This window comes from Mastigoproctus giganteus, chromosome 7, assembly GCF_048544385.1.
Source record: "Mastigoproctus giganteus isolate SK-2022 chromosome 7, ASM4854438v1, whole genome shotgun sequence".
Taxonomy (NCBI): Eukaryota; Metazoa; Arthropoda; class Arachnida; order Uropygi; family Thelyphonidae; genus Mastigoproctus; species Mastigoproctus giganteus.
In genome coordinates this window covers 108464068-108487182 of record NC_143581.1, presented here as the reverse complement: position 1 = coordinate 108487182, position 23115 = coordinate 108464068, and the positions used below count along the sequence as shown (strand labels likewise).

General features: G+C 36.9%; 1 protein-coding gene across 1 annotated transcript in view; it reads left to right on the top strand.

Annotated features, from left to right (window-relative positions):
* Nucleotides 1–23115, top strand: part of LOC150083139 (ATP-binding cassette sub-family C member 5-like) — a 278483-nt gene that overhangs the window by 19314 nt on the left and 236054 nt on the right. The window contains exons 2-3 of the mRNA XM_090378404.1: nt 10580–10753; nt 20707–20769. Of these exons, the coding sequence (XP_090234530.1) occupies nt 10580–10753; nt 20707–20769 (237 nt within the window). The remainder of the gene's footprint in view (nt 1–10579; nt 10754–20706; nt 20770–23115) is intronic.

Genomic DNA, 23115 nt, shown 5'->3' with positions numbered 1-23115 from the left:
CAGGTGTCTAGTCTCCAGCTGCTGCAATTTGCAGAACTTAAGCCTCTCTTGGTAAGATAATCCCTTCATTCCCATTGCCAATCTTGTCCTTCTCTGTACACGTTCAAGCAAATCTACATCCTTCCTAAAATGAGGCCTCCAGACCTGTACGCAGTACTCAAGGCGTGGTCTTATACAGAGGGACAATCATCTCCTTTTCCCTTCTAGCAAAATTCCTGTATATCATTGACAAAACCCCATGACCTGCCCTGGCAGCCTGTCTGCATTGCTCAGAAAACTTCATATCTGACTGCACAACCATTCCCTCCCAAATTACTCCCAGGTCTTTTTCATTTTCTACCACCTTAAGTGTAGTACCACACAGTTGGTACATTCCTCTGGGGTTACTTCTACCCATATGCAGTACTTTGCATTTGTCAATGTTAAACTTCAGTTGCCATTTCTCAGCCCATCTTCCCAAACTTTCTAGATCCTGTTGCAGTAACACACTCAACCATGTTGTGAAAGAGCCCAATAGAAATTCCTCCCATCATCGATGTGACTCAAACTCGGGTCTTTTATACCCAGAGTGGGGAAGACAGTGATTCCGCCAACTGTGCTATCCAAGGGCTAGGTACGAGCAACAAGCTGAATACTGTCCAACTATTCTTGCTGAAAAGAGTGAGAGATCTGACAACAAAGAAGCGAAGTTTGAAAATGGGGTTCAAAAAATAAATAATTATTTTCGTTAAAGGCCTATACATATGTGTTATTGTGGCTGAAAGTTCCATTGTTTTGTTACCTATGAATAAAAATACTTAAGTACAACTTAGTGTTTTTATTTCTAAACTTACTAAATGTTTTGTTTTTAGTGTACAGAACTATATTTTTGACAAGTTTGAAAATCTGAAAAAATCGGTTGGAAGTCAAATTAGTTTGGATTATCGACACTATTGTACATATATAAAAAAAAAAAAAAAAAAAAAACCATAATATAATTAATTTTACAAAAAGTTTTTGGTAATTTGCTGTGCAGAATCATAATATCAACAGTTTCTGGGTTTGGATATATTTTTCTTTTTTGTTTTAGAAATGCAGATGGAAAAAAAACTCTTTTGCTTGCTGCACTGTTGGCAGGGATACAAAAAATTAAATCCTTCCAGTTCTGAAATAGAGTCGGGGAGAAATGTAGTTGACAATGACCAGATACAACTGTATGTCGTAAAATGTTATCTGCCATATCTATCCAGGATGACACTATAATTTATGCAGATTGACTAATCAACCAAAGCTACAATGGGGGCTGCATGCATCCCCTCTCATTTTCCAACCTTGATTTCAAACTCTAAATCTTAATTTTTTTTTTTTTTTTCACTGTACCCTTTGATTTTGCACATCATGGCCTAGTTACTCATGCACCATAAAAAGTCAAATCAATCAAATCTTTGATTTTGTAAAAATAATTCTAATAAAGAGGGGAAAATGGAAACAGTTTTATTTGTATGACCATAAGCTGCTTGAATTACACCGATGAGTAAAAACGTTGACAGCGAGTCGTTATACAAATCAAAGCAACTGCAGGTGAACTATGTTGTGTGTACGGGTCAGGACACAGTATAAAAAACACCTGATACTGAGCTTTAATCAGTGTTACTCTTGTTCTTCAGATGGAAAAGGCAGCGGACTTAATCGAGTTTGACAAAGACCAAATTGTAATGGCCAGACGACTGGGTCAGAGCATATCTGAAATGGCATGGCTGGTGAGGCACTCACGGTCAGCTGTGGTTAGTACCTACCAAAAGTGGCCCAAGGACAGAAACCCACAAACTGCTGGCGAGGTGTTGGACGACCAAGGCTCATCAGTGCTTGAAGTGAGCGAAGGCTCTCCTGGATAGTACATTGCAACAGAAGGGCGATTGTGGCACGACTTGCCAGTAATAGGGATGCTAGTGACGGGAGTAATGTGTCACAACACAGAGTACATCGAACCCTGCTTAAAATGGGGCTACATAGCTGCAGGCCGCTTTGAATACCCATGCTAACCACGGTTCACCGATGACAGCACCTACATTGGATGCCCGAGCATCGAAACTAGACCTTGAGTGATTGGAAGAAGATTGTCTGGTCTGATGAATCAAGTTTCCTGTTGCACCATGTGGATGGCTTGGTACGTGTGCGTCATTTACCTGGAAAAGTGATGGTGGCAGCATCATGTTTTGGGCGATGTTCTGCTGAGATACCCTGGGTCCAGTCATCCATGTGCTGGGCACTCTTTCACCCTTTCATAGCAACTTTTCATGGCAACGGTCTTCCCCTCCAGCAGTGCTGTCTTTCAGCAGGATAATTTATTGCTACATTGATCTGGGGTTACTGTTTCCCATATGTAGTACTTTACATTTGTCAATGTTAAACTTCATTTGCCACCTTTCAGCCCATCTGCTCAACCTTTCCAGATCCTGTTGCAGCAGCATACTGTCAGTAGTGTCCTCAACAACCCTGCCAACCTTTGTATCGTCTGCAAACGTGGACATTAAGCTTGATATACCTTCATTAATATCATTTATAAATAGAGAAAACAACAATGGACCCAACACTGAACCCTGAGGGACTCCACTAATAACATTAGTCCACGATGAGCAATGTCCAGTGATTACCACTGGACATTGCTCATCTGCTCCAATTTGTGCAGCAGTCTTCCATGTGCAACAGTATCAAAAGCCTTTCTAAGATCCAAATATATAATATCAAAATTATTCCCTGCATCCAGTTCTTTTGTGACTGCATCATATTATCCAATCAAATTGGTCAGGCAAGACTTTCCCTTAACAAAACCATGCTGTGTCCGACTTTTATAACTGAAGTCCTGTCTAGATGATCCTGCAGTGCTTCTTTAACTAGTGCCTCCATTAATTTTCTTGGAACAGAAGTTAAACTCACAGGTCTATAATTACTTATGTCAGCCTTTGATCCTCCTTTGTGAATTGGGGTCACATTTGCATATCTCCAGTCTATGGGTACCTCCCCTGAGTCCAAAGAAGCTCTCATAATTATGGCTAAGGATTTGCTTACTTCCTTTGCTGCCTCCTTTAATATAACTGGATAGATCCCATCCACTCCAGGTGCCTTTTTTATGTTTATCCTCAAACATTTGAGGAGTACAATGTGTACAGGAAGGGAGGAGGGGTTATGCTATTAGTTAAGAAACCCATAAAAATCCAAGGGAGTGAAGCCAGTTAACATCGCTGGACAGTGCAGTGTCGAGTCAATTGGTGTGACATAAGCATTAGGGGATCAAAATTGAGAGTAGGAGTGTGCTTTCGGCCTAATGACTCTGATGATATAATAAAGAGCTGTACAGGGAAATAGAGTGGGCCAGTAAATCAGAGAGTTTTATAATGGGGGATTTTAATTTCCCAGATATTGACTGGAATTTGTGGGTTGGTCACTCACACACTAGCAAGGCTTTTGTGGATTTATTGGATGATTGTTTTCTATATCAGCATGTTCGGGAGGCAACTAGAGGGAATAATACTCTTGATCTGATTATCACTAGTGATTCTTCGTGCATTAAGAATCTGCAGCTAAAGGAACCAATAGGTGGCAGTGATCACAGTGTGCTGAAGCGGGTTTTACTCAAAGAGGTAACTACCATCAGGGGTAAAGGGAAGGGTTTTTCTTTCATAAAGGTGACTACAATGGCTTGAGACGGTATTTAAATTCTATACAGTGGGACCAACTGATGATGTTACTAACAGCAAATTCAAAATGGGAAGCATTCAAAGGACTTATCTTGGAAGCTACTAGGCTTTACATACCAACTAAGAAATATTGTTCAAGGTGTTGGCCTAAATGGATGTCAGATGAACTAATGAGACATATGGCAGAGAAGAAAAATACATGAGATACATATAATTTAACATGTGACACATAAGCCTATGATAGATAAAAGCTGGTCTGTAACCAAGTTACAAAGGAGTTAAAAGTTACAAAGGTTAGGCAGGCAGAGGCAGATTACGAGAAATCTTTGGCAAAGGATGCAAAGAAAAACAGCAAAGAGTTCTTACTTATGTAAACTCTAGAAGGAAAGGGATGAATCAGATTGGTCCACTTGATATCGATGGTTCAACTGTTGATGATTCTGCTCAGGTAGCTAACAAACTAAATGAATATTTTGCATCGACATTCACACATGAGGAGTAATTCAGCAAGGGGATTGCCAGAGGTGTATTCAACTCTGGCAGTAAGCTAGATAATCTTGTAATACCTGAGAGTAAAGTGGAGGAGAAATTGTTGAAGGTAAACACAAGAAAGGCACCTGACGTGGATAGGATCTATCCAGTTATATTAAAGGAGGCAGCAAAGGAAGTAAGCAAACCCTTAGCCATAATTATGAGAGTTTCTTTGGACTCAGGGGAGCTACCCATGGACTGCAGATGTGCAAATGTGACCCAAATTCACAAAGGAAGATCAAAGGCTGACACAAGAAATTATAGACCTGTGAGTTTAACTTCTGTTCCAGAAAAATTAATGGAGGCATTGATTAAAGAAGCTCTGCAGGATCATCTAGACAAAACTTCAGTTATAGCTCGGACACAGCATGGTTTTGTTAAGGGAAAATCTTGACTGTCCAATTCGATTGGATACTATGATGGAGTCACAAAAGAACTGGATGCAGGGAATAACTTTGATATTATATATTTGGACCTTAGAAAGGGTTTTGATACTGTTGCACATGGAAGACTGCTGCACAAATTGGAGGTGTGTGGCATTGGAGGCAAATTGCTGCTATAGATAAAGGGATGGTTGAGGGGGGAGAAGACAGAGATGGTAATCAATGGACACTGCTCATCGTGGACTAATGTCATTAGTGGAGTCCCTCAGGGTTCAGTGTTGGGTCCATTATTGTTCTCTGTATTTATAAATGTTTTGATGATGGTATATCAAGCTCAATGTCCAAGTTTGCAGACGATACAGGGTTGGCAAAGTTGTTAAGGACACTACTGATGCTATGCTGCTGCTGCAACAGGATCTGGAAAGGTTCAGCAGATGGGCTGAGCGGTGGCAAATGAAGTTTTTATCATTGACAAATGAAAAGTACTACATATGGGAAACAGCAACCGCAGAGCAATGTATCAACTCTGTGGTACTACATTGACAGTGGTAGATAATGAAAAAGGCCTGGAATAATTTGTGCAGGCAGATATGAAGTTCTCTGAGCAGTGCAGATGGGCTGCAAGAGTAGCTCATGGTGTCTTATCAATGATATACAGGAATTTTTCTAGCAAGGATAAGGAGGTGATTATTCCCTTGTATAAGGCAAAGGTCAGGCAACACCTTGAGTATTGTATACTGTCTGGAGGCCTCATTTCAAGAAGGATGTAGAGCTACAGAAACGAGTACAGAGAAAGGCAGAAAGATTAGTGAATGGAACAGAAGGTTGCTCTTACGTAGAAAGGCTTAAGTTTTGCAAATTACAGTGTCTGGAGACTAGGCACTGGCGAGATGGTCTGATAGAGGTGTATAAAGCCTTGAATGGTTTGAGCATGCTCAATGCCGCTGGGATTCTTCTTCTTGCTCAGAATAATCACCTGAGGAGGGCATAAATTCAGATTGAGGAAAGACAGATGTAGGATAGATTTGCAGAAATTTGCCTTTAGCCTGTGGGTAATTGGTTGGTTGAAGAGACTTCCATCCCTTGTTGTGGAAGTTGATGGACCAAATAAATTTAAGGCTCAGCTAGACAGGTATTTCGAACAAACGGAGAGGTGAAATGGAATTGGTGTTTTTTTTTTTTTTTTTCCTTGGCTGATGCTGCATAAGCTTGCTTTCTTACATCATATGCCTCTACTAATGCTAATTTCTCCTCCACTTTTCTCGCAGTTATTACAAAATCATCTACCTCACTGCCAGAGTTTACTTCACCTCTGGCATTCCCCTTCTGAATCACTCCTCATGTGTGAATGTAGATGCAAAATACTCGTTTAGTTTGTTAGCCACCTGAGCAGCAGGATCATCAACAGTTGAACCATCAATATCCAGTGGACCAATCTGATTCATCCCTTTCCTTCTAGAGTTTGCATAGGTAAAGAACTCTTTTGTGTTTTTCTTTGCATTCTTTGCCAAGGATTTCTCATAGTTTGCCTTTGCCTGCCTAATCTCCTTTGTAACTTGGTTAGAGATCTGCTTATATCTATCATAGGCTTCCATTTCACCCATTAATTTATATGTATCTCATGCATTTTTCTTCTCTGCCATATGTCTCATTAGTTCATCTGACATCCATTTAGGCCTAAACCTTGAACAATATTTCTTAGATGGTATGTAAAGCCTAGTAGCTTCTAAGATAAATTCTTTGAATGCTTCGTATTTTTAATTTGCTGTTGGTAACATCATCAGTTGGTCCCACTGTATAGAATTTAAATACTGTCTCAGACCATCTTAGTCGCCTCTACGAAAGCAAAACCCTTCCCTTTACCCCTGATGGTAGTTACCTCTTTGAGTAAATCCCACTTCAGCATACTGTCATCATTGCCACCTAGTGGTTCCTTTATCTGCAGATTCTTAATGCATGAAGAATCACTACTGATAATCAGATCAAGAGTATTCCCTCTAATTGCCTCTCGAACATGCTGATGTAGAAAACAATCATCCAATAAATTCACAAAGGCCTTGCTCGTGTGTGAGTGACCAACCCACAAATTCCAGTCAGTATCTGGGAAATTAAAATCCCCCATTATAAATCTCTCCGATTTACTGGCCCACTCTATTTCCCTGTACAGTTTCTTATTATACTCATCAGAGTCATTAGGCCTATGTCACACACCTACATACATTAAGCTTATGTCACACCAAACAGACTCAACATTGCATTGTCCACCAACATCGATTGGATGCACTTCCTTAGATTTTATGTGTTTCTTAACTAACAGTATAACCCCTCCTCTCTTCCTTTCCTATCTATCCTTTCTGTACACAAAATTCCAATTCTGCACTCCCCAAATTCCAATTCTGCACTCCCCAAATTCCAATTCTGCACTCCCCAAATTCCAATTCTGCACTGCTTATATCTGTGTGACACCACGTCTCTGATATCCCAACAATATCTGCCTTTGATGTTTTGAGCAATACCTCAAATTCATCAAATTTATTTACCAAACTCCTAGCATTGGTGTACATGCAAGTATACATGCACCTGTTCCTATTCTTAGCTACCATAACACAACCCATGTGTTTACTTGTACCGCAATGACTCCCAGCAGTGTCTGAAATACCGTGCATCTTGTTTTCCAGGTTGCTGCTCATTCCGATAGAAGCAGTGCAAAAATCACTTTCACCTCTGCCAATGGCTACTGTTAATCTAATAGTCCTGGTATCCCCCAAGCTAGCAGTTTTCCGATCCACCTAACACTGCCTCGATAGCATCAGCAAATAATCTTGCACCCTTTCTATTTAAGTGTATCCCATCTCTGTAGAAGCAATCTCTCCTGTTAACAAGTACAGACCAGGCTGGAAAAAATTCTACCCCTTGAGCCTTGCACATGCTTTCCAGGGCTGAATTGATTGACAAGGCTCTTATCATATACTCCCTCCTATCATGTCTGGGCAGAATTGCAGACACTTTTCAAATTCAACCCTAATTCACAGCTTTTTTTCAACAGTGACCTTTACTTTTTAAGTAATTCTGCTGGTCTCCTACTCTTAATATCATTAGTGCCAATGTGTGCAACAGTATCACCTTTTGTGCCCTTAAAAGATGATATCTGCTCTACAACATCATCAACCTTTGCCCCTGGCAGACATACCGTGGTCCTGTTCCACCTATCCTTTTTAAATAGCATGTTCCCCATTTCCCTGACAATAGAGTCACCAACAAGTACTAGTTCCTGGCATTGATGTGGGCAGCTGAGAGCTTGATGGGCCCTCAATTTAGATCATTCGAGGGCATCCACCCTGTCCTTCATGCCCTCATATAGGCCCATAACAACACTGAGTTGTCACCTGATTTCCTTACACTCCTTACATCGCGCACTCCACAAACATCAAGCAAGCAGTGCATTTTAAAAGGCTGTGATTCAATGGGCATCCGACCGCCCCCCCCCCCCCAGTTTTCAACGGAGCCACAGCACTCCCATTAGCTTGAGCCTTTTGCTTTGTTGCTCTGGTCTGAGGCATGATTTCTATTTAATTTCAGTACAAAATTATAACCCTAAACTTGTATCCCAACACAGTTATAACACTATATATCTATATATATTTTTCAGTATAGAGTATTATCTACGAGTTCCGTTTATATAACTTCCGTATCAAGTTCTGTATTAAATAATTATGTTACGTTTGTAAAATCTAAGTCATTGTATTTAGTTAAAAAGTACAATTTAATTGACAATGAAGTTTAACAAGGTTAATAGATTTTATTGATTAATTGACAATGAAGTTTAACAAGATTAATAGATTTTACTGACTAATTGACAATATTATATTATATACTATACTATACGAAGCTAACACTATCTAGTTCGGGATATAATGTTGTATCGTATAACAGTGGCGACAAGTTACGAACGGTAAATCTATGGACACTTAAGTTTTAATTAACTTCCAAATCTCACTATCTCAATTCAGAATAAATGAAGGATCTTGACTATGTCTATAAGCTACTTATAGAAAATAATTTAATATAACAATTGGTCAATAAAGCGGCTAAATATGGCTAAAAAACTTCTCGCTTAGCGTAGCTGCAACTTGTAACACATGGATTGGATACCCTTACCAATACTAAGTAATTACCTACAAAATCTCTATCTAAGTTAAACTTTAAACTAAGTATCGTAACTAGGAATATAAAGCTACTCTAGAAAATAAGTTAATATGCCAGTTTAAGCTAATAAAACAGAAAAAACTTCTCTATTCCAGGAGCAATAAAAACTTCACCAGCACAAGGCTACTCTCATTCCCAATTCCATTTGGCAAACCATAAGATGGAAGCCTGTTTAGAAGACCTTAGTGTGAGTTTTGGTGTAGGCATAAAATGAAAATGAAGAATTAAAAACAAGCCAATTGCAATATGCAACGTTCTTCTCTTGAACAGCCTTAGCACATTTATTGGAAAACCAAGGTTTAGATAAAGGACGAGATTTTAAAGTGGAGTGTGGGATAAAAGATTCCATTCCTACAAGAATAATTTCACTGACTCGATCTGAGCAATGTTGACATCAAAAGTTTTGAAACAGTAATCTGACCAAGAAAAAGAAGAAAAGAAATCTTGCAGGTCATTTTAGAGCTGTACCCTCGAAATTTAAGGAAGATTGGAAGCTTCAAGTCATCAATCATACTACATGATGGAAGAGACAGGGAAGGGTTGACCAGAATTTAGTTCTGGAGACTAAACATGGGTTCCACCACTTCAAGCCTCCAATAAGCAAAGTGGTGGTATTGCACCGGTTGATGAGAGTCAGCTACACCTAGTATTTGCCTGGTAACACAATGGGACGGCATTCCTCCATGTGGTGTGGCTGCCACACACCTCAACCTCTGCTTACGTTGGTTCACACCTGGGTGGTCGCCCACAATGTGCTTGTGAATGGGAGTTATACCCAGAGGATTTGGCTGTCACGGACCATCCAGACTTCTCCGAAATTGGGTCTACTTGACTTGAATGTCACAAGAATGTCAGTTCCATCAGTGTTTAAGACTCCCAGGTAGCAAGTACCGCTTGTCTGGCATATCTGAGAGAATGTCTGTGACAACCTCAAGGACCAAATAGCATCAGATTTTATGGCAGAGCTACAGTACATAAATAATAACCACATCAACTTTCCTGGTGCACAACCCATTGTAATTGGTCCATGGAACATTAAAAAGCTGTGTTATGGAGCAACAAATTTTAGTATTCAATTTTCTAGTCTGTTTGCCTTGTTTAGATCTGACACATGCCCAGAGAATGTTATTGACTAGATTGTATCATCACAATTGGGAATGTTCGCAAGGTGCTGTCACGATCTGTGGTTGTTTATTATGGTTTGAGCTGGGACCATTGGACCTTGTTTCTGGAACAACGAATGCTGCCAGATTGATAACCTGGAGAGTTCTGCTCATCCTACACTTTGGCAGCAGTAGGAGTCTGTCAGTTTCTTTTCATAATGACAGTGCACCATGTCACTATATAACCTGTATTGACCTATTTTTAAGGCACTTGAATGCAAAAGTTTCATTAGCCTGTCGAGTGCTCCAACTTTAAGCTCCACTGAATACCTTTGGGATGAACTTGAATGTTGACTTTGGGCCAGGACCTGAACACTGCATAAAGAGGATAAAAGAGGAACATACCAGAACATGCCTTCCTATTATCAAAAATTGGGTTGGAGTCTGGGATACAGTATGTAATTAAGCCCAAAATTAGGCCAAAATGTTTTAAATATCGTATCAATATTCATTGATGAACAAGCTGGTATCTAGTTACTTTTGACAATATAGTGTATGTATAAACAGTGTGTAAAAATAAATGTATTGATTATTTAATTTATAAAGAAATCAAATTTTAATGTTTCAGTTGATTCTATTAAAACTTTTTAAAATAAAGAACATATTTTTATATTTTTAGATTATTACTGCATTTTCAAATGACTCACAAAAAGTTTTTGCAATGGTCTACAATGCACCTCTTGTTATTGGAGGACCACTTGTTATATTGGGAGCAGTAGCATATACTTGGTGGTTGATCGGATGGTTCTCTTTGGTTGCCATAGGAACATTTTGTCTATTTTATGTGTTTCAGGTATTGTATCTATTCATATCTCTCTCTCTCTCTCTCTCTCTCTCTCTCTCACTTGCTTGAATTACAATTGCTGATGATTGTTCTATTTGTAAATAGTAATTTTCTCTTGTGGTTAATGTATATTATTCTCTGAACTGTACTGAGACATATAGGTTCAGAAAGCTGCTGTTCCAGGGTTCACATAGAACATAAATAGCAGCAGTGGTTTTGAGAAGATAAAAATGCAAACCATAGACTCAAGGAACAGGAACTTTGTGGCTGATACAGCAGTGCTTTCACAAGCGGTCTGTGTTTGATTTGTCTCAGGACAAAGTTTATATATATATATATATATATATATATATAGATAAGTAGATTAGAATATAAATGGAAGAATGCTGACCACATCAGATGTATTAACAATGGAAAAAATAAATTAGTACCTCTAAAATAAAATTAAATTAAAATACATATAGTTCTTAATGCCATAGATCCAATGATTTTAACTTCATCATCAAGGGCCAGCAGCCAAAACCAATGGAAACATAGCAAGAAGCAAGGCCTCTGTTTCTGATGTGAAATATACATAGCGAGAGGTAAAAAAAAAAGTAGGCTGACGTATATTTCATAGCCGATCAAAACTAAAGTTAAAAATAAAAGTAAAAATTAGGATAAGATTAAATAATAAAATAGCAAGCCACTCAAGAGGAATTTAAAAACAAAAGTAATGTAAATTGCAGATGAGATGGTATTGACAAAGGCGGACAATTTACAGTGGTGTTGAACAGTAGCCGGTGAAATGGGCTGAGGGGAGCAAGCATCATAGAAGTTAGCAAATAGTTCTCAGCGTATTTATAACTTGTTAAAGTAACCCCAAGTGTGGGAAGGGGGGAAGGTTCAAATAAGTCAGTTACCCATGTAGTAGGGAGGTCGGCAAATAAACAAATGAAGCATAAACAACCCAGTATAGGGGAGAAATATCAAACTGACAAAGTAGAGAAAAAAAAAGCTCTAAACTTTGTTGGAGACGAAAAAAGCAAGAGATAGCAGAAAAAAAGCATCTTGAATATTGCTTTCGGTTAACCTAATTGCACAAGAAATAAAAAAATAAAGGGTGTAAGAACAGTAAAACGTAATTGGAAGAAGGGGAATATAGTGGTGCTCTGGGGTTGCGAAACCCGTACCTATAGTAGGTGCGTAAGTACACGTGCATTGAGTGACCGGGGTTCAAGCCCGTGACTGCTGAATACGGTGCTGTTTCTTGTATTCTGTCAATCTTGTGAACTCCTCTGACCATTTGGTCGTCCCGGAGTATAAACAGAAAAATTTATTTATTATTTATTTATTACTTGAATTTTATGATTTCTGGTTGACTTTTTTTTTTTTTTTTAATTTGGAGTCTTGAACTGTCCCGGTTAAACTGATCCTGGTAAATCAAGAGTCTGCTGTAGTCTTATACTGAGCCAGTGATACACATAGACAATTTTTTTTTTTTTTTTTAAGTAAAATAACATCATTACCATCTTCTACTGTAGAAAGACTTTTTCTCCTTTCCCACCAATTCCAATCTGCCTAAGTCATGTTAACTTATTGATGAAATTTTTTAGAAAAGGGTTGTGCTGTTTTACAGAAGATAGACTAAACTCAGCAACCTACTCATTATTTATGTACTTTGAAAAAAAAATGGGGATGGCATCAGTAAGGGAAGTTGCCCATCAGAGCTGTAAGTGAATGGTTTTTGCTTACAGCAAGCACACAAAATCCCATTTTTAATTTGCTGTTGTCATGCCAGTAAACAATTATTTTGAATAATACTGAAAATAAAATTATATCTGATTATGAATAAAAAATTTATTCATAAGTTACAAATAAAATATTTAAATAAGGAATAAGTGAATAATTTATTCCGCTTAATGGAATAAGTGTCATTTTGAATAACAAAATTATTTTTTATGTTCACTTAAAATAAGCAGGTTTTATTCTTATTCATTATTAAATATTTTGAATAAATTTACCCAACATTTGTTTTGTGTTTTTGCAACGTTTATATGTATTATGTGAGCGTGTACCTGTACTGTGATATTAAGTGCCTTTAGTTTTCATATAATTTTTTTTTTCCCCTTTCAAGTTTGCTCTGGCTATTAGGTGAAGGCATAAGTTATTTACAGACACATTCTAATATGTTTGTGGATATTATGTACGTCTGAAACGGGTATGCAAATTTCTGTAATATTTTTTGTAATAAGACATCTATGCGACGTGGGCAAGTTTCAACCGCATATGATAAATTCCAAGTCATCAAAGGCCTTGATAAATCGAGACCTTATAGGAAACACAAACCCAAAAGTACCATTATTCCTATGCATAAATACAAGCTGTGTGACTTTCAACAAACCATCACTGAATGGAGTAACAGTCAATTTAATGTATAGATGATTCATGATCTGCTATTTTGTACTAAACATAGTATCCTAAAAGCCCTTTACAGGTTCATCCTCACCTTTAATTTCACTTCTAAACACTTACTTCACCTTATTACAGACATTTGTAAATTTAAATTAAAATTCAGCATCAGTCCGAATAGCCAAGATAATACTACCATCATATTTAAATACAGTGCTAGCTTGGACAACTTTAACATTAACAGCTGCATTAATAATTTGACTGACCTACTTCCTGCTGGCTGCCAGAATTTTAACATTATATCCAGATTCAGATATGCAAAACCATTTGGGTTCATAGCCTGTAATTATAAACATCTTAGCTACCAACATGGATAAATTTGCTATTGAGCCCATTTCCCATGGAAGTATTTGCCATCAGCCTAATTTCCAACATTTTTTTTTTTTTTTTTTGATGCACACTTTGGTAATATCATAACAGGAAACCTAAATATTATTCCAAACCAGGAACTAAGGATCATCATATCTTATGGCTTCAAATATAGGTTATAATCTAAAAATCAGCTTCAAACTTTTAAAAAAACAGTTATCAAGATTTGCTCAACTTCTGGTTTAACCTCCCCATTGAAGCCTTCCAATTATGGATTAATTCTGCCTAGCTGAGATGCTACATCAATATAAGACTTCTTTGCCATGTGGGAAACCATCTACTAGGTTAAAATTCCATTTTTCCAAATTAAAACAACTATTGACAGATTTACACAAACATTTTGTCTTCACTCCAGTGGATAAAGCCTTCTGTAACTATGCCATTATCTCTACAGCCTTTTATTTCCAAACATTAAATGCAAAACTAAATTCCAGTGCCACCTACAAGTCCATCTCAAATAACAGCAGTATAATTACTAAGAAATTAATTGCTTTCAGCATGAAATTAAAAATTTGCATTAATAATTACAAATTTCCTTTTATTTATTTCATACCTAAGTTCCACAAAATCCCCATAGGTTTCAGGTTCATCACTTCCTGTAAGTACAGTTATGCTCATAAGCCTGGCAAAACTTTAGAATTGTTACTTAAACCTATATTGGACATCCTTCCTGATAGCAGAATTAGTGTTTCAATTAATAATAATATACCAGTTATTAATGCTCTAAATAATGGCAACATTGCTCATGTTCAAACATTTGACTTCAATAGTTTATTCACCAGCACAGACCTAACCAACCTAAAATCAGTCATGATTTTAGGTTGGTTAGGTCTGTGCTGATGATATGATATATTGGAACAATCTCATAACCTCTGCATTTCCAATAATTACATATTTGATGGCAAAACTGTATACTTGCAAACCAAAGGTACCCAACCATTAGTTTGCTTTGGGTAGCCCAGCTAGCTGTGTCTTAGCTAACCTATACTGGTCTGAGACTTCCCTACCCTCAGACATAAAGATTTACAGATATATAGATGACTTGTTAGCAATCAACTACCCTACATTTATACCGGATTTTGCTTGTATTTATTCTCCAGAACTTACTCTGGAGAGAACTAATAACAATGACTATTCAGGTAATTACTTAGACCTGGACATTAATATCAGTGGCCCTCAAACTGAAATCAACATATATAATAAATGAGATGCTTTTAACTTCAATGTTGTCAGTTTCACACATTAGCACTCGTACATTTCAAAAAAAGTGCATTCAAATATAATACTCTCCATGCATCAAATTTGCCATTATTTGCAACAACATTCTCCCTTTAGACAATATCAAATTACTCCATAGTAAACTGATCAGTAATAGTTCCCTTCAGCCTTCCTTTACCATTATTTTAGGAAAGCATTGAATATCATGAAATTTAAAAAAACTTATTGATATTAACAACGTAATTACTGGTTGATATCTTCTTTTTTACATTCAGAAGTGTACATAATGTATAGTCATATCTCCTAGCCTCTGTCATGTTTCACGGTGTAGAAAGCCTAACCCGATGGATTGGCTAACTATGGGAATATTACGTTTTCTTTGTCTTGTATTGCTAACTGTTTTGTTGTCCTTATTTGTATTGTTCTTTTAAAACAATATTCTGTCTCATATTTGTAATAACAATACCATTACTGACTTAAACACATGAAGCATATGGCCAGTCCATGTCCAGGGACCTACTTTAGGTACGGGTTATGCAATCCTGGACTGCCCGAGCACTGCTGCTTTCCCCTTCTTCCAATTACTTTTTTGCTGTTCTTATACACTACATCTTATATCTTATGCATCTTATATTAGCGATCAGGCTAGCCAAAAGCAATATTCGAGATACAATTTTTCTGCTGTCACTCCTTTTTTCCTTCTACAACAAAGTTTAGTCTTTTCAATGCTACTTTGTTAGTCTAGATTTCTCCCCATTGCTAGCCCATTTGCCTCATTTGTTTAATTGCCTACTCCCCTGTCACAAGTGTACAGTTCACTTTGACCAATTCACACCTTCCCCCCTATACTCTGGGTTACTTTAGCTGTTATAAATTTGCTGGGAACTGTCAGCTTACTTCTTTGGTCTCCGTTACAGCCCTGTTATGTTCACTTCACTTGGTTCATCAGTAAGTTGTCACATCCTGACTTTTGCTGATTTGCTTTCATCCTGATATTTTGCTTTCTTTGTTAAAATTCAGGTAGGGTTGTTTGCTATTCGCAAATTTTTTTCTCTAATTGGAATAAATTGGCTTTAATTTTAGCTTAATTTTGCATTTTACTTATTTTGGTATTATAGTATTTTTTGCTTTTGGTTTTGTTTTTTATTTCTTTTTCTTTTTGGTCTGTGTCGGGTCAGCTATGATGTATGTGCTTGCTCGCTTTTTCTCTCTGCTGAACATACAGGCTGGCCTCGATTAACGCGATTAATTCGTCCTGCGAACGCATCGTGCAAAATGTAAACACGTTAATCGAATATAATAATCAATAGTAAAAATTATAATTGGTCCTTGACCTTCTGGAATGTCTATAAAGAATTTTAAAAATACCTTTTAAATAACTTTTTAACTGTATACCATGTAAAAGATAATGAAAATAATTATGGAATTAAATGTTTATTGCATAAAACAGCAGTTCCCAAACTGTGCGCCGCGGAATATTTTAAATTTTCGATGGAAGCACAGCGATACCTGACATCTGCCGGAGACCGTGTGAACTACTAGCATAGTTCAGTTCCAACATTTCTTATTAAGTTGTTTGGACCTAACTACTAAACGGAAATGTTAAGTATTTATTTTGGTCTAGGTACGCCATGAAAAAATTATTAAGACATTAAGGGAGCCATGAACGGAGAAAGTTTGGGAACCTCTGACATAAAATACACAATGAAGAAATTACTGTTGCGGAAATATTTGAACAGTGTTGACTTTCTCTTTTCATCAATCAATTTCCGATAGCCGACAACAATCTTCTCTGGGCCCTGGTGAAATAAATATCACAGAGAACCTCAAACCTTTTGTTTGAGGTTCTCTGCGATACGAAAGATTTCATCTAGTTCTTTTACCGTTATCTCCTTCGTGGTAACATTTTCGTCTGGCTCATTTAAAAATTAGAATTTTTAAATGCAAGTCTGCATTGACTTTATTAGTGGGAAACAAACAAGTAACACATCTTCTTTCAATGGTTGATGGAACACACTGAGGTGGGCAGTGGGCAAACGTTTGTTTATTGCCCATCCGACATGCGGTAAGCTTAACGCATGAGCCGACTGGGCTAGACAGGTGAGTAAAGTGCCTGCCTGGCAACCCAAAGGTCGCGGGTTCGAATCCTGCCTCTGGCTTGGATCAGTGTAAAATGCAAAAATTTTGGGAGGTGTATTATGGCCACAGAAGCCAATGCGCCAACAACTAACAAAAAAAAAAAAAAAAAAAAATTAACGTGTGATTCAAATCTTTTTCAACTATCGCATAAAAAAAAAGATCGCGTTAACTGGAAATTTGTAAAGTGAAAAGTGGTATAATTTTTTCAAATAGCAGTAACTGAAACGCATTAATCAAACTCGTGTTATGCAAGGCCTGGCTGTACATCATAACAGAAACAGGGGCCTTGCTTATTGCTGTGTTTCTTTTGGTTTTGGCTGCCGGCTCATGTTGATGTAGTTAAAATCTTAGGACATACAGCACAGCATTAAGTACCATTTATATATTTTAATTTAGTTTTATTTATAAAATAAATTTTAGGTAATCTGCCTTTATTTTTCAGGCACTTTTAATTTTTCCCATTGTGCTGAGCTGACACCTGTCAGCTCAGCACTACTACCCATACACTTACCTAATCCATTTGCCTATATTTCATTATGGTTTCTGAGCATTTCTGCTATCACTATCAGTGTCCCGGATCCATAATCCATTATTACATATTATTATGTTTTCTTTCTTTTTTAGACATTCCGTTTTATCACTACAACCTATTATTATATATATATAATAATAATAATAGGTTGTAGTGATAATATATAATTAATTATATATTATCATTTTTAGTCTTTGATGCTGTTGTCATAAAACCCCTAAACCAACCAACTAATCACTGTTTTGGACAAGTCCGGTTATATTCAGAAGGTTTTGTCTCTTCTTCAAGACTGTCATATTTATGGGTCTGTATAAGATCCTCCTATTAAAATATTAAAGAAGATGGAATCTAATATTAATAAGTTTGCACATGCCTGGTTTTTGCAAAACAAGATTAATAAAGCACTACATTGTAGACCTCGTGTGTCAGGTTTATAACTTTCTAAGTTTTATGGGTTGGCTCAAGTCCATAAACCAGGTATTCCTTTGTTGTCACCTTGTTAAAACTGCAGCACCCTGATGCAGAAACTTGCAGAATGCATTGCTAATTTATTGATGCTTCTTGTAGGCAAAACTTGTTATGCCATCAGTAGTAGTGCCAAATTTCTCCAGGTTATTAGACTTTGATTTTTCTGAAGGTAAGGTCATAGTTTTCTTCGATCTGCTATTCCCCTCCAACAAGCCATCAAGCACTCTAGACAGTGCTTGGGCAGGGATACTGCATTAAAGGAAACGATCTTGCTTTTCGTTGAGGATATTTGCAGTTTTAAATTTGTGTTTATTGAAGTTAATATTTTCACTTCAAGACCAGGTGCTTCCAGATTCTGGTAGCACCTTGTCATTCACCTGTAATTCACGGTTATTATTTTAATTTCCTTCCCCCCTACATACAGTTTACCATAGGATTAGAGGTAAACAATTGCCTTCCTTTTCTGGATGTGATTATACATTGTGTGAGCTCATTCAGGAAGTCCACACGTGTAGGGACAATTTCTCAACTACGTATCTGCACACCATTCTGGGCATCTGCAGAGCATTCTCACTCTTTTAGTCAGGTATGGTTCCACTCACATTCCAGTTTTGTGGTACACAGGGATAATTAAATAGCTGAAGTAAGGGAGGATTTAATGAGGTGTGGATACCCTTCTCATGTTCTGGATAGGTTTGAGCTACAAGCTTGTGATGCTACCTTACGACAATGTCCTTCCCCTCGCATTACTGAATTCTTATCTACTACCTGCATCCCCCACTACTCGGGTATTTCTGAGTGTTTTGCTGGGGTATTTCAGAATTACCATATTAGATGTACAGCAATACCTCAATTAGCACGGCTTCAAACAGCACGGGTTTCACTATAACACGGTTTTCAATTAAGTTTAAGTCAAATTTATTGTACATAGTAAAACTCATTCAATAGCCTAGACAGGTACTATACATATATGCTGCGTCGTTGTAGCCAGGTACTATACATATATGCTGCGTCGTTGTAGCCAGGTACTATACATATATGCTGCTGTGCCAACTCTATTGTCTACCATGCACATGGTACTTTAGCTCCCTTCAGGCAGTCAGCTGCAACATGCAACAGTGTTCAGTATTCTTAATTCCATCCTAGACGAGACGACATGATAGTTTTTGAAACTTTTCATTTCAAAATTTATTTTTTACACCTTTAAATACGATCGAAAATATATCTGCATCTTGGCTAGAAATCACTGCCAGCAACGTGCGTTCTGTTTGGCAGCATGTTTTGCCCCATTTGGTAAATGATTTCACTGGTTTTGAATTGCAAGTTCAGATAATTTCCGAAGACATTGTGAAGGTCGGAAAAGACTTGGGATTCGAAACTTTGGACACTGCCAGTGTACGTGACTGCATTGACTCACATGCAAATGACTTAGATGATGCAACTCTCCTTGAAATTGACAAACAAACTGCATATGCAGAAGAGGAAAACGATTCTGAAGTGGATAACACTGAAGTGCCACCAAAAGAATTTTCAGCAGAACTGGAGAAAGGTTTTTTGGGGGGGGGGTTGACATGGCCTGCGAGGCAATTAAGAATGGAGATCCGAATGTTGAACGTAGCATCGAGATATGGCAAATTTTACAAGACTGGATTCGATGCTACAAAGACGTGTACGCCGAGAAAAAGAAGAGATGGCTTCACCAGACTTCATTATTGAAATACATAAATAAACAACTGCTTTTTTAAAGCTTTTTACTCATCTCTCATGATGTTATCTTTTCATTAATAAAATTTTTGCAATATTTTTTAAAATTTCAAATCCTTTTAATTGGCTATCAAGTGAAAATTGTTTATAGATTTATTATAATTTGTTTATAGACTGTGTTTCTCTGGTACGCATTCAATTAAAACCCATTATAATTATACCTCAGTCAGCACGGTTTCACATAACACGGAATAGTTTTGGTACCAATTATCAGTGCTATGCGGGGTATTGCTGTATATGGCTTCTTGGTGGGAGGTTGTAATCTGTCATTGCCAGTATAAAACTTCTGTTCCTTTACTTCTGCAAAGTGGTTTTTGTTTTTGTATGCAAGATTTCCAGATTGTGAGGTATTGGTACATTGGCGAATCCAGCAGAAAGTTAGAATACTGCATCCATTAGCATAAAGAGGTTATCAGTACTGCTAAGTTTTCTCAATTCTCCATTGCAAAGCATTGCTGGACTGAACAACATGATAACTTGACCACCACAATAAAATTGAGATTATGGATCTCTTGCACAATTTCCATTTTTACTTATGGCACTTCACATTTTTACAGGGTCCCCAATTTTAACTGTGACAAGGGTGCCTGCATCCACTCCATTATGGAGTTGTATAATTTGACAAGCACTGCTGTGATCAGAGTATTGTTGCCAATGCACATCATTTATCACTAAATCCTAAGTATTTTTTTTTTTTTTTTCAAACCAACTATTTATGTTGTATTGTGCTGTGCTCTTGTTTAGTTGACAAAGCAATGTTTCACTTTGAAAGCTTCTTATTTTACTCTGTATATTTTTACCATTCTTTACTTAATTTATTTTTATATCCTTATTTTAATAAAGTGCAGTCAGTTGAGAGTAAGTATTTAAAATCTTTTTATCTAATTTCTGTTAGTGTAATTTTTTCTGTATAAAATAATAGTGATATTTATCATAATACAAGGAATGAAGTGTTTCATGTATTATTTTTTTGAATATCCATGCCAGGAATTACTAATTATTATTTTTCTCTGATTTCTAGCTTTTTATATCTTACCTGAATCTCTATTTTCGTAAATGTGCCATTACAGCAATTGATAAACGTGTAAGTATTAGACTAATAAGGATTAAACCTTTTTGATTATTGTTATATCAGTAGTATACCTGTTTAAAAATTATAAAATAGCTAATGCTATTTTACATCTAGAAATATTTGAAAAGTAGAACTTTCTTGGTGTTTATTTGGTTTTAAGACTTTTAATGCCCTTTAGTCCATTGCATTCACTAGACAGTTTAATCCTGGTAAATCCTTTCATGTCTTTTAAAAAGCCTGCCTGCTTTGTAAATATAACACACATGTAGTTTAAATCCTGCAAACAAAAAAAAAAAAAAAAAAGAGGACAGGAAAGTTCTACTTTTCACAGCAGAATAAATTTTGCCATTACGATGAGTTCCTTTGTTATTGCACTGCATTTAAATAAATGCCATTGCCAAAAGCCTAATGCTTATTTATTTAAAAGCTGAGACTCTGCTATGACAATCATATTCAGGACTTACTGGTTTGTCATCATATTGCAGGCAGTTTTTAGAGGCAACCTGCTATATGATGAGGAACCGGTAAGGAGTAAAAAGACCACTTGTTTTCTGATGAGGGACTGAGAGAATCATTAAATATCAAAATAGGTTGTCACAGCAGTTTTTCAGCTTTTAATCCTTTAGATATTGTGTTTGATTATAGTCAGGCAGAATACTCGTCACTAATAACCTACACTCAACTGTATATGAGCTTTAAATTCAACAGGCTGTGTACTATGATTGTGAATAGTCAAGCTAATAAAACTTTATAGAGAGGTGCTGTCATCTGTTGACTCACAAATAAACCAACTTCAAATATTGGATGCCACAAATGGAAGTTTTTGTTTATGAACCATCAACATATTATTATTATTGTTAATAGCCATATGGTGCAAGGAAGCCTGCAGCTTATGCTGCATCAACCAAAAAAAATTCTGAGTTACCCTAAGAGAGAGAGAGAGAGAGAGAGAGAGAGAGAGAGAGAGAGAGAGAAACAAAAGTCAAAAGTAGAAGGGAATCACCAAGAAAGAGAAGAATGATGATATTCAGCTCAGAACTCTGGGTGCACCAAGCCCATACTCACCAGATGTGAGCCCCTGTGTGGCTCTGTAGCATTACTGTGGAGTAATGTATAAACAATTGGTGATGACAGATCAGCAAGTTTTAGTTTTTTCCCCACTAAAATGTTTTATCATTTGACAACATTGAAACTACAGGCACTACCCGACTTCTGTAATACTTGACTTCCATAAATTCGACTTTACATAAGTTTTTGCCGGCTATAACTTGTAGGAATGGTTTTTATAACCATTGTGGATAGCATGTACACAGACAATGAATTTAGTATGGGGAATGGTTCTCAGCAACCCCAGACACATTTTGCACTGGTAATGCAAGGGTAAAATATGGTGTCAATGAGTTGTTGTGGAATCAGTCGCCACTCTTGTGTAGGTGCTGTTTCCAGCTGATTAAGTGTTGATGAGATTTAAATCAGATGAACAGGCAGGACAAGTCAATACAGACTATATTCCATCTTCTAACATTTTTTTAATTTGGTATTCAATTATCAAAATGTGATGTATTTCAAAGTTGCTACCAATCCCTGATCAGTGATATAGGGCTTCATATCCATTTCAGTACAGATTATTTGAAATATGTCTACAATAAAATTCAAAGTCTGAATTGGGTTCAACAACTTATGAATAGCTTGTATAATTTGAAAAGACTGCTGCAACCCTATATGCTAACATCATTATAACAAAAATTTGCTAGTGTATTACATATAGTATTGTTATTTGGTACATTTCTATTAACTTCCCTAAGAATGGAGTACTGAATCATGGAAAATTTATGTAACTGTAACTTGTGTTAGCAGTGCACTTGTAGTCCGTTTTGTTGTTTATACCACAGGAGGAAAAAATCCTAGTGTGTGTGATCAACCCACAAGTTCCCATCAGTTCACAAAGGGGGTTCAAAAGGTGACACAAGTAACTATAGACCTGTTGGTTTAACTTGTGTTTCTAGGAAAATAATGGAATCACTGGTTAAAGAAGCATTGCAGGATCATCCTAGACAAGACTGCAGTAATAGTTAAGAAACAGCATGGGTTGTTAAAGGGAGGTGTTGTCTGACCAATTTGATTGGATACTATGATGTGGTCACAAAGTAACTGAATGCCAAAAATAATTTTGATATCAAAGACTTGGATTTCAGGAAAGCTTTTGATATTTTTGCACATGGAAGACTGCTGTACAAATTGGAGAGGTATGGCATTAAGGGTAAGTTGCTACAATGGATAAAGGGATGGTTGAGTGGGAGATGATAGGGAGTGGTAATCAGTGGACACTGCCCTTCGTGGACGAATGTTATTAGTGGA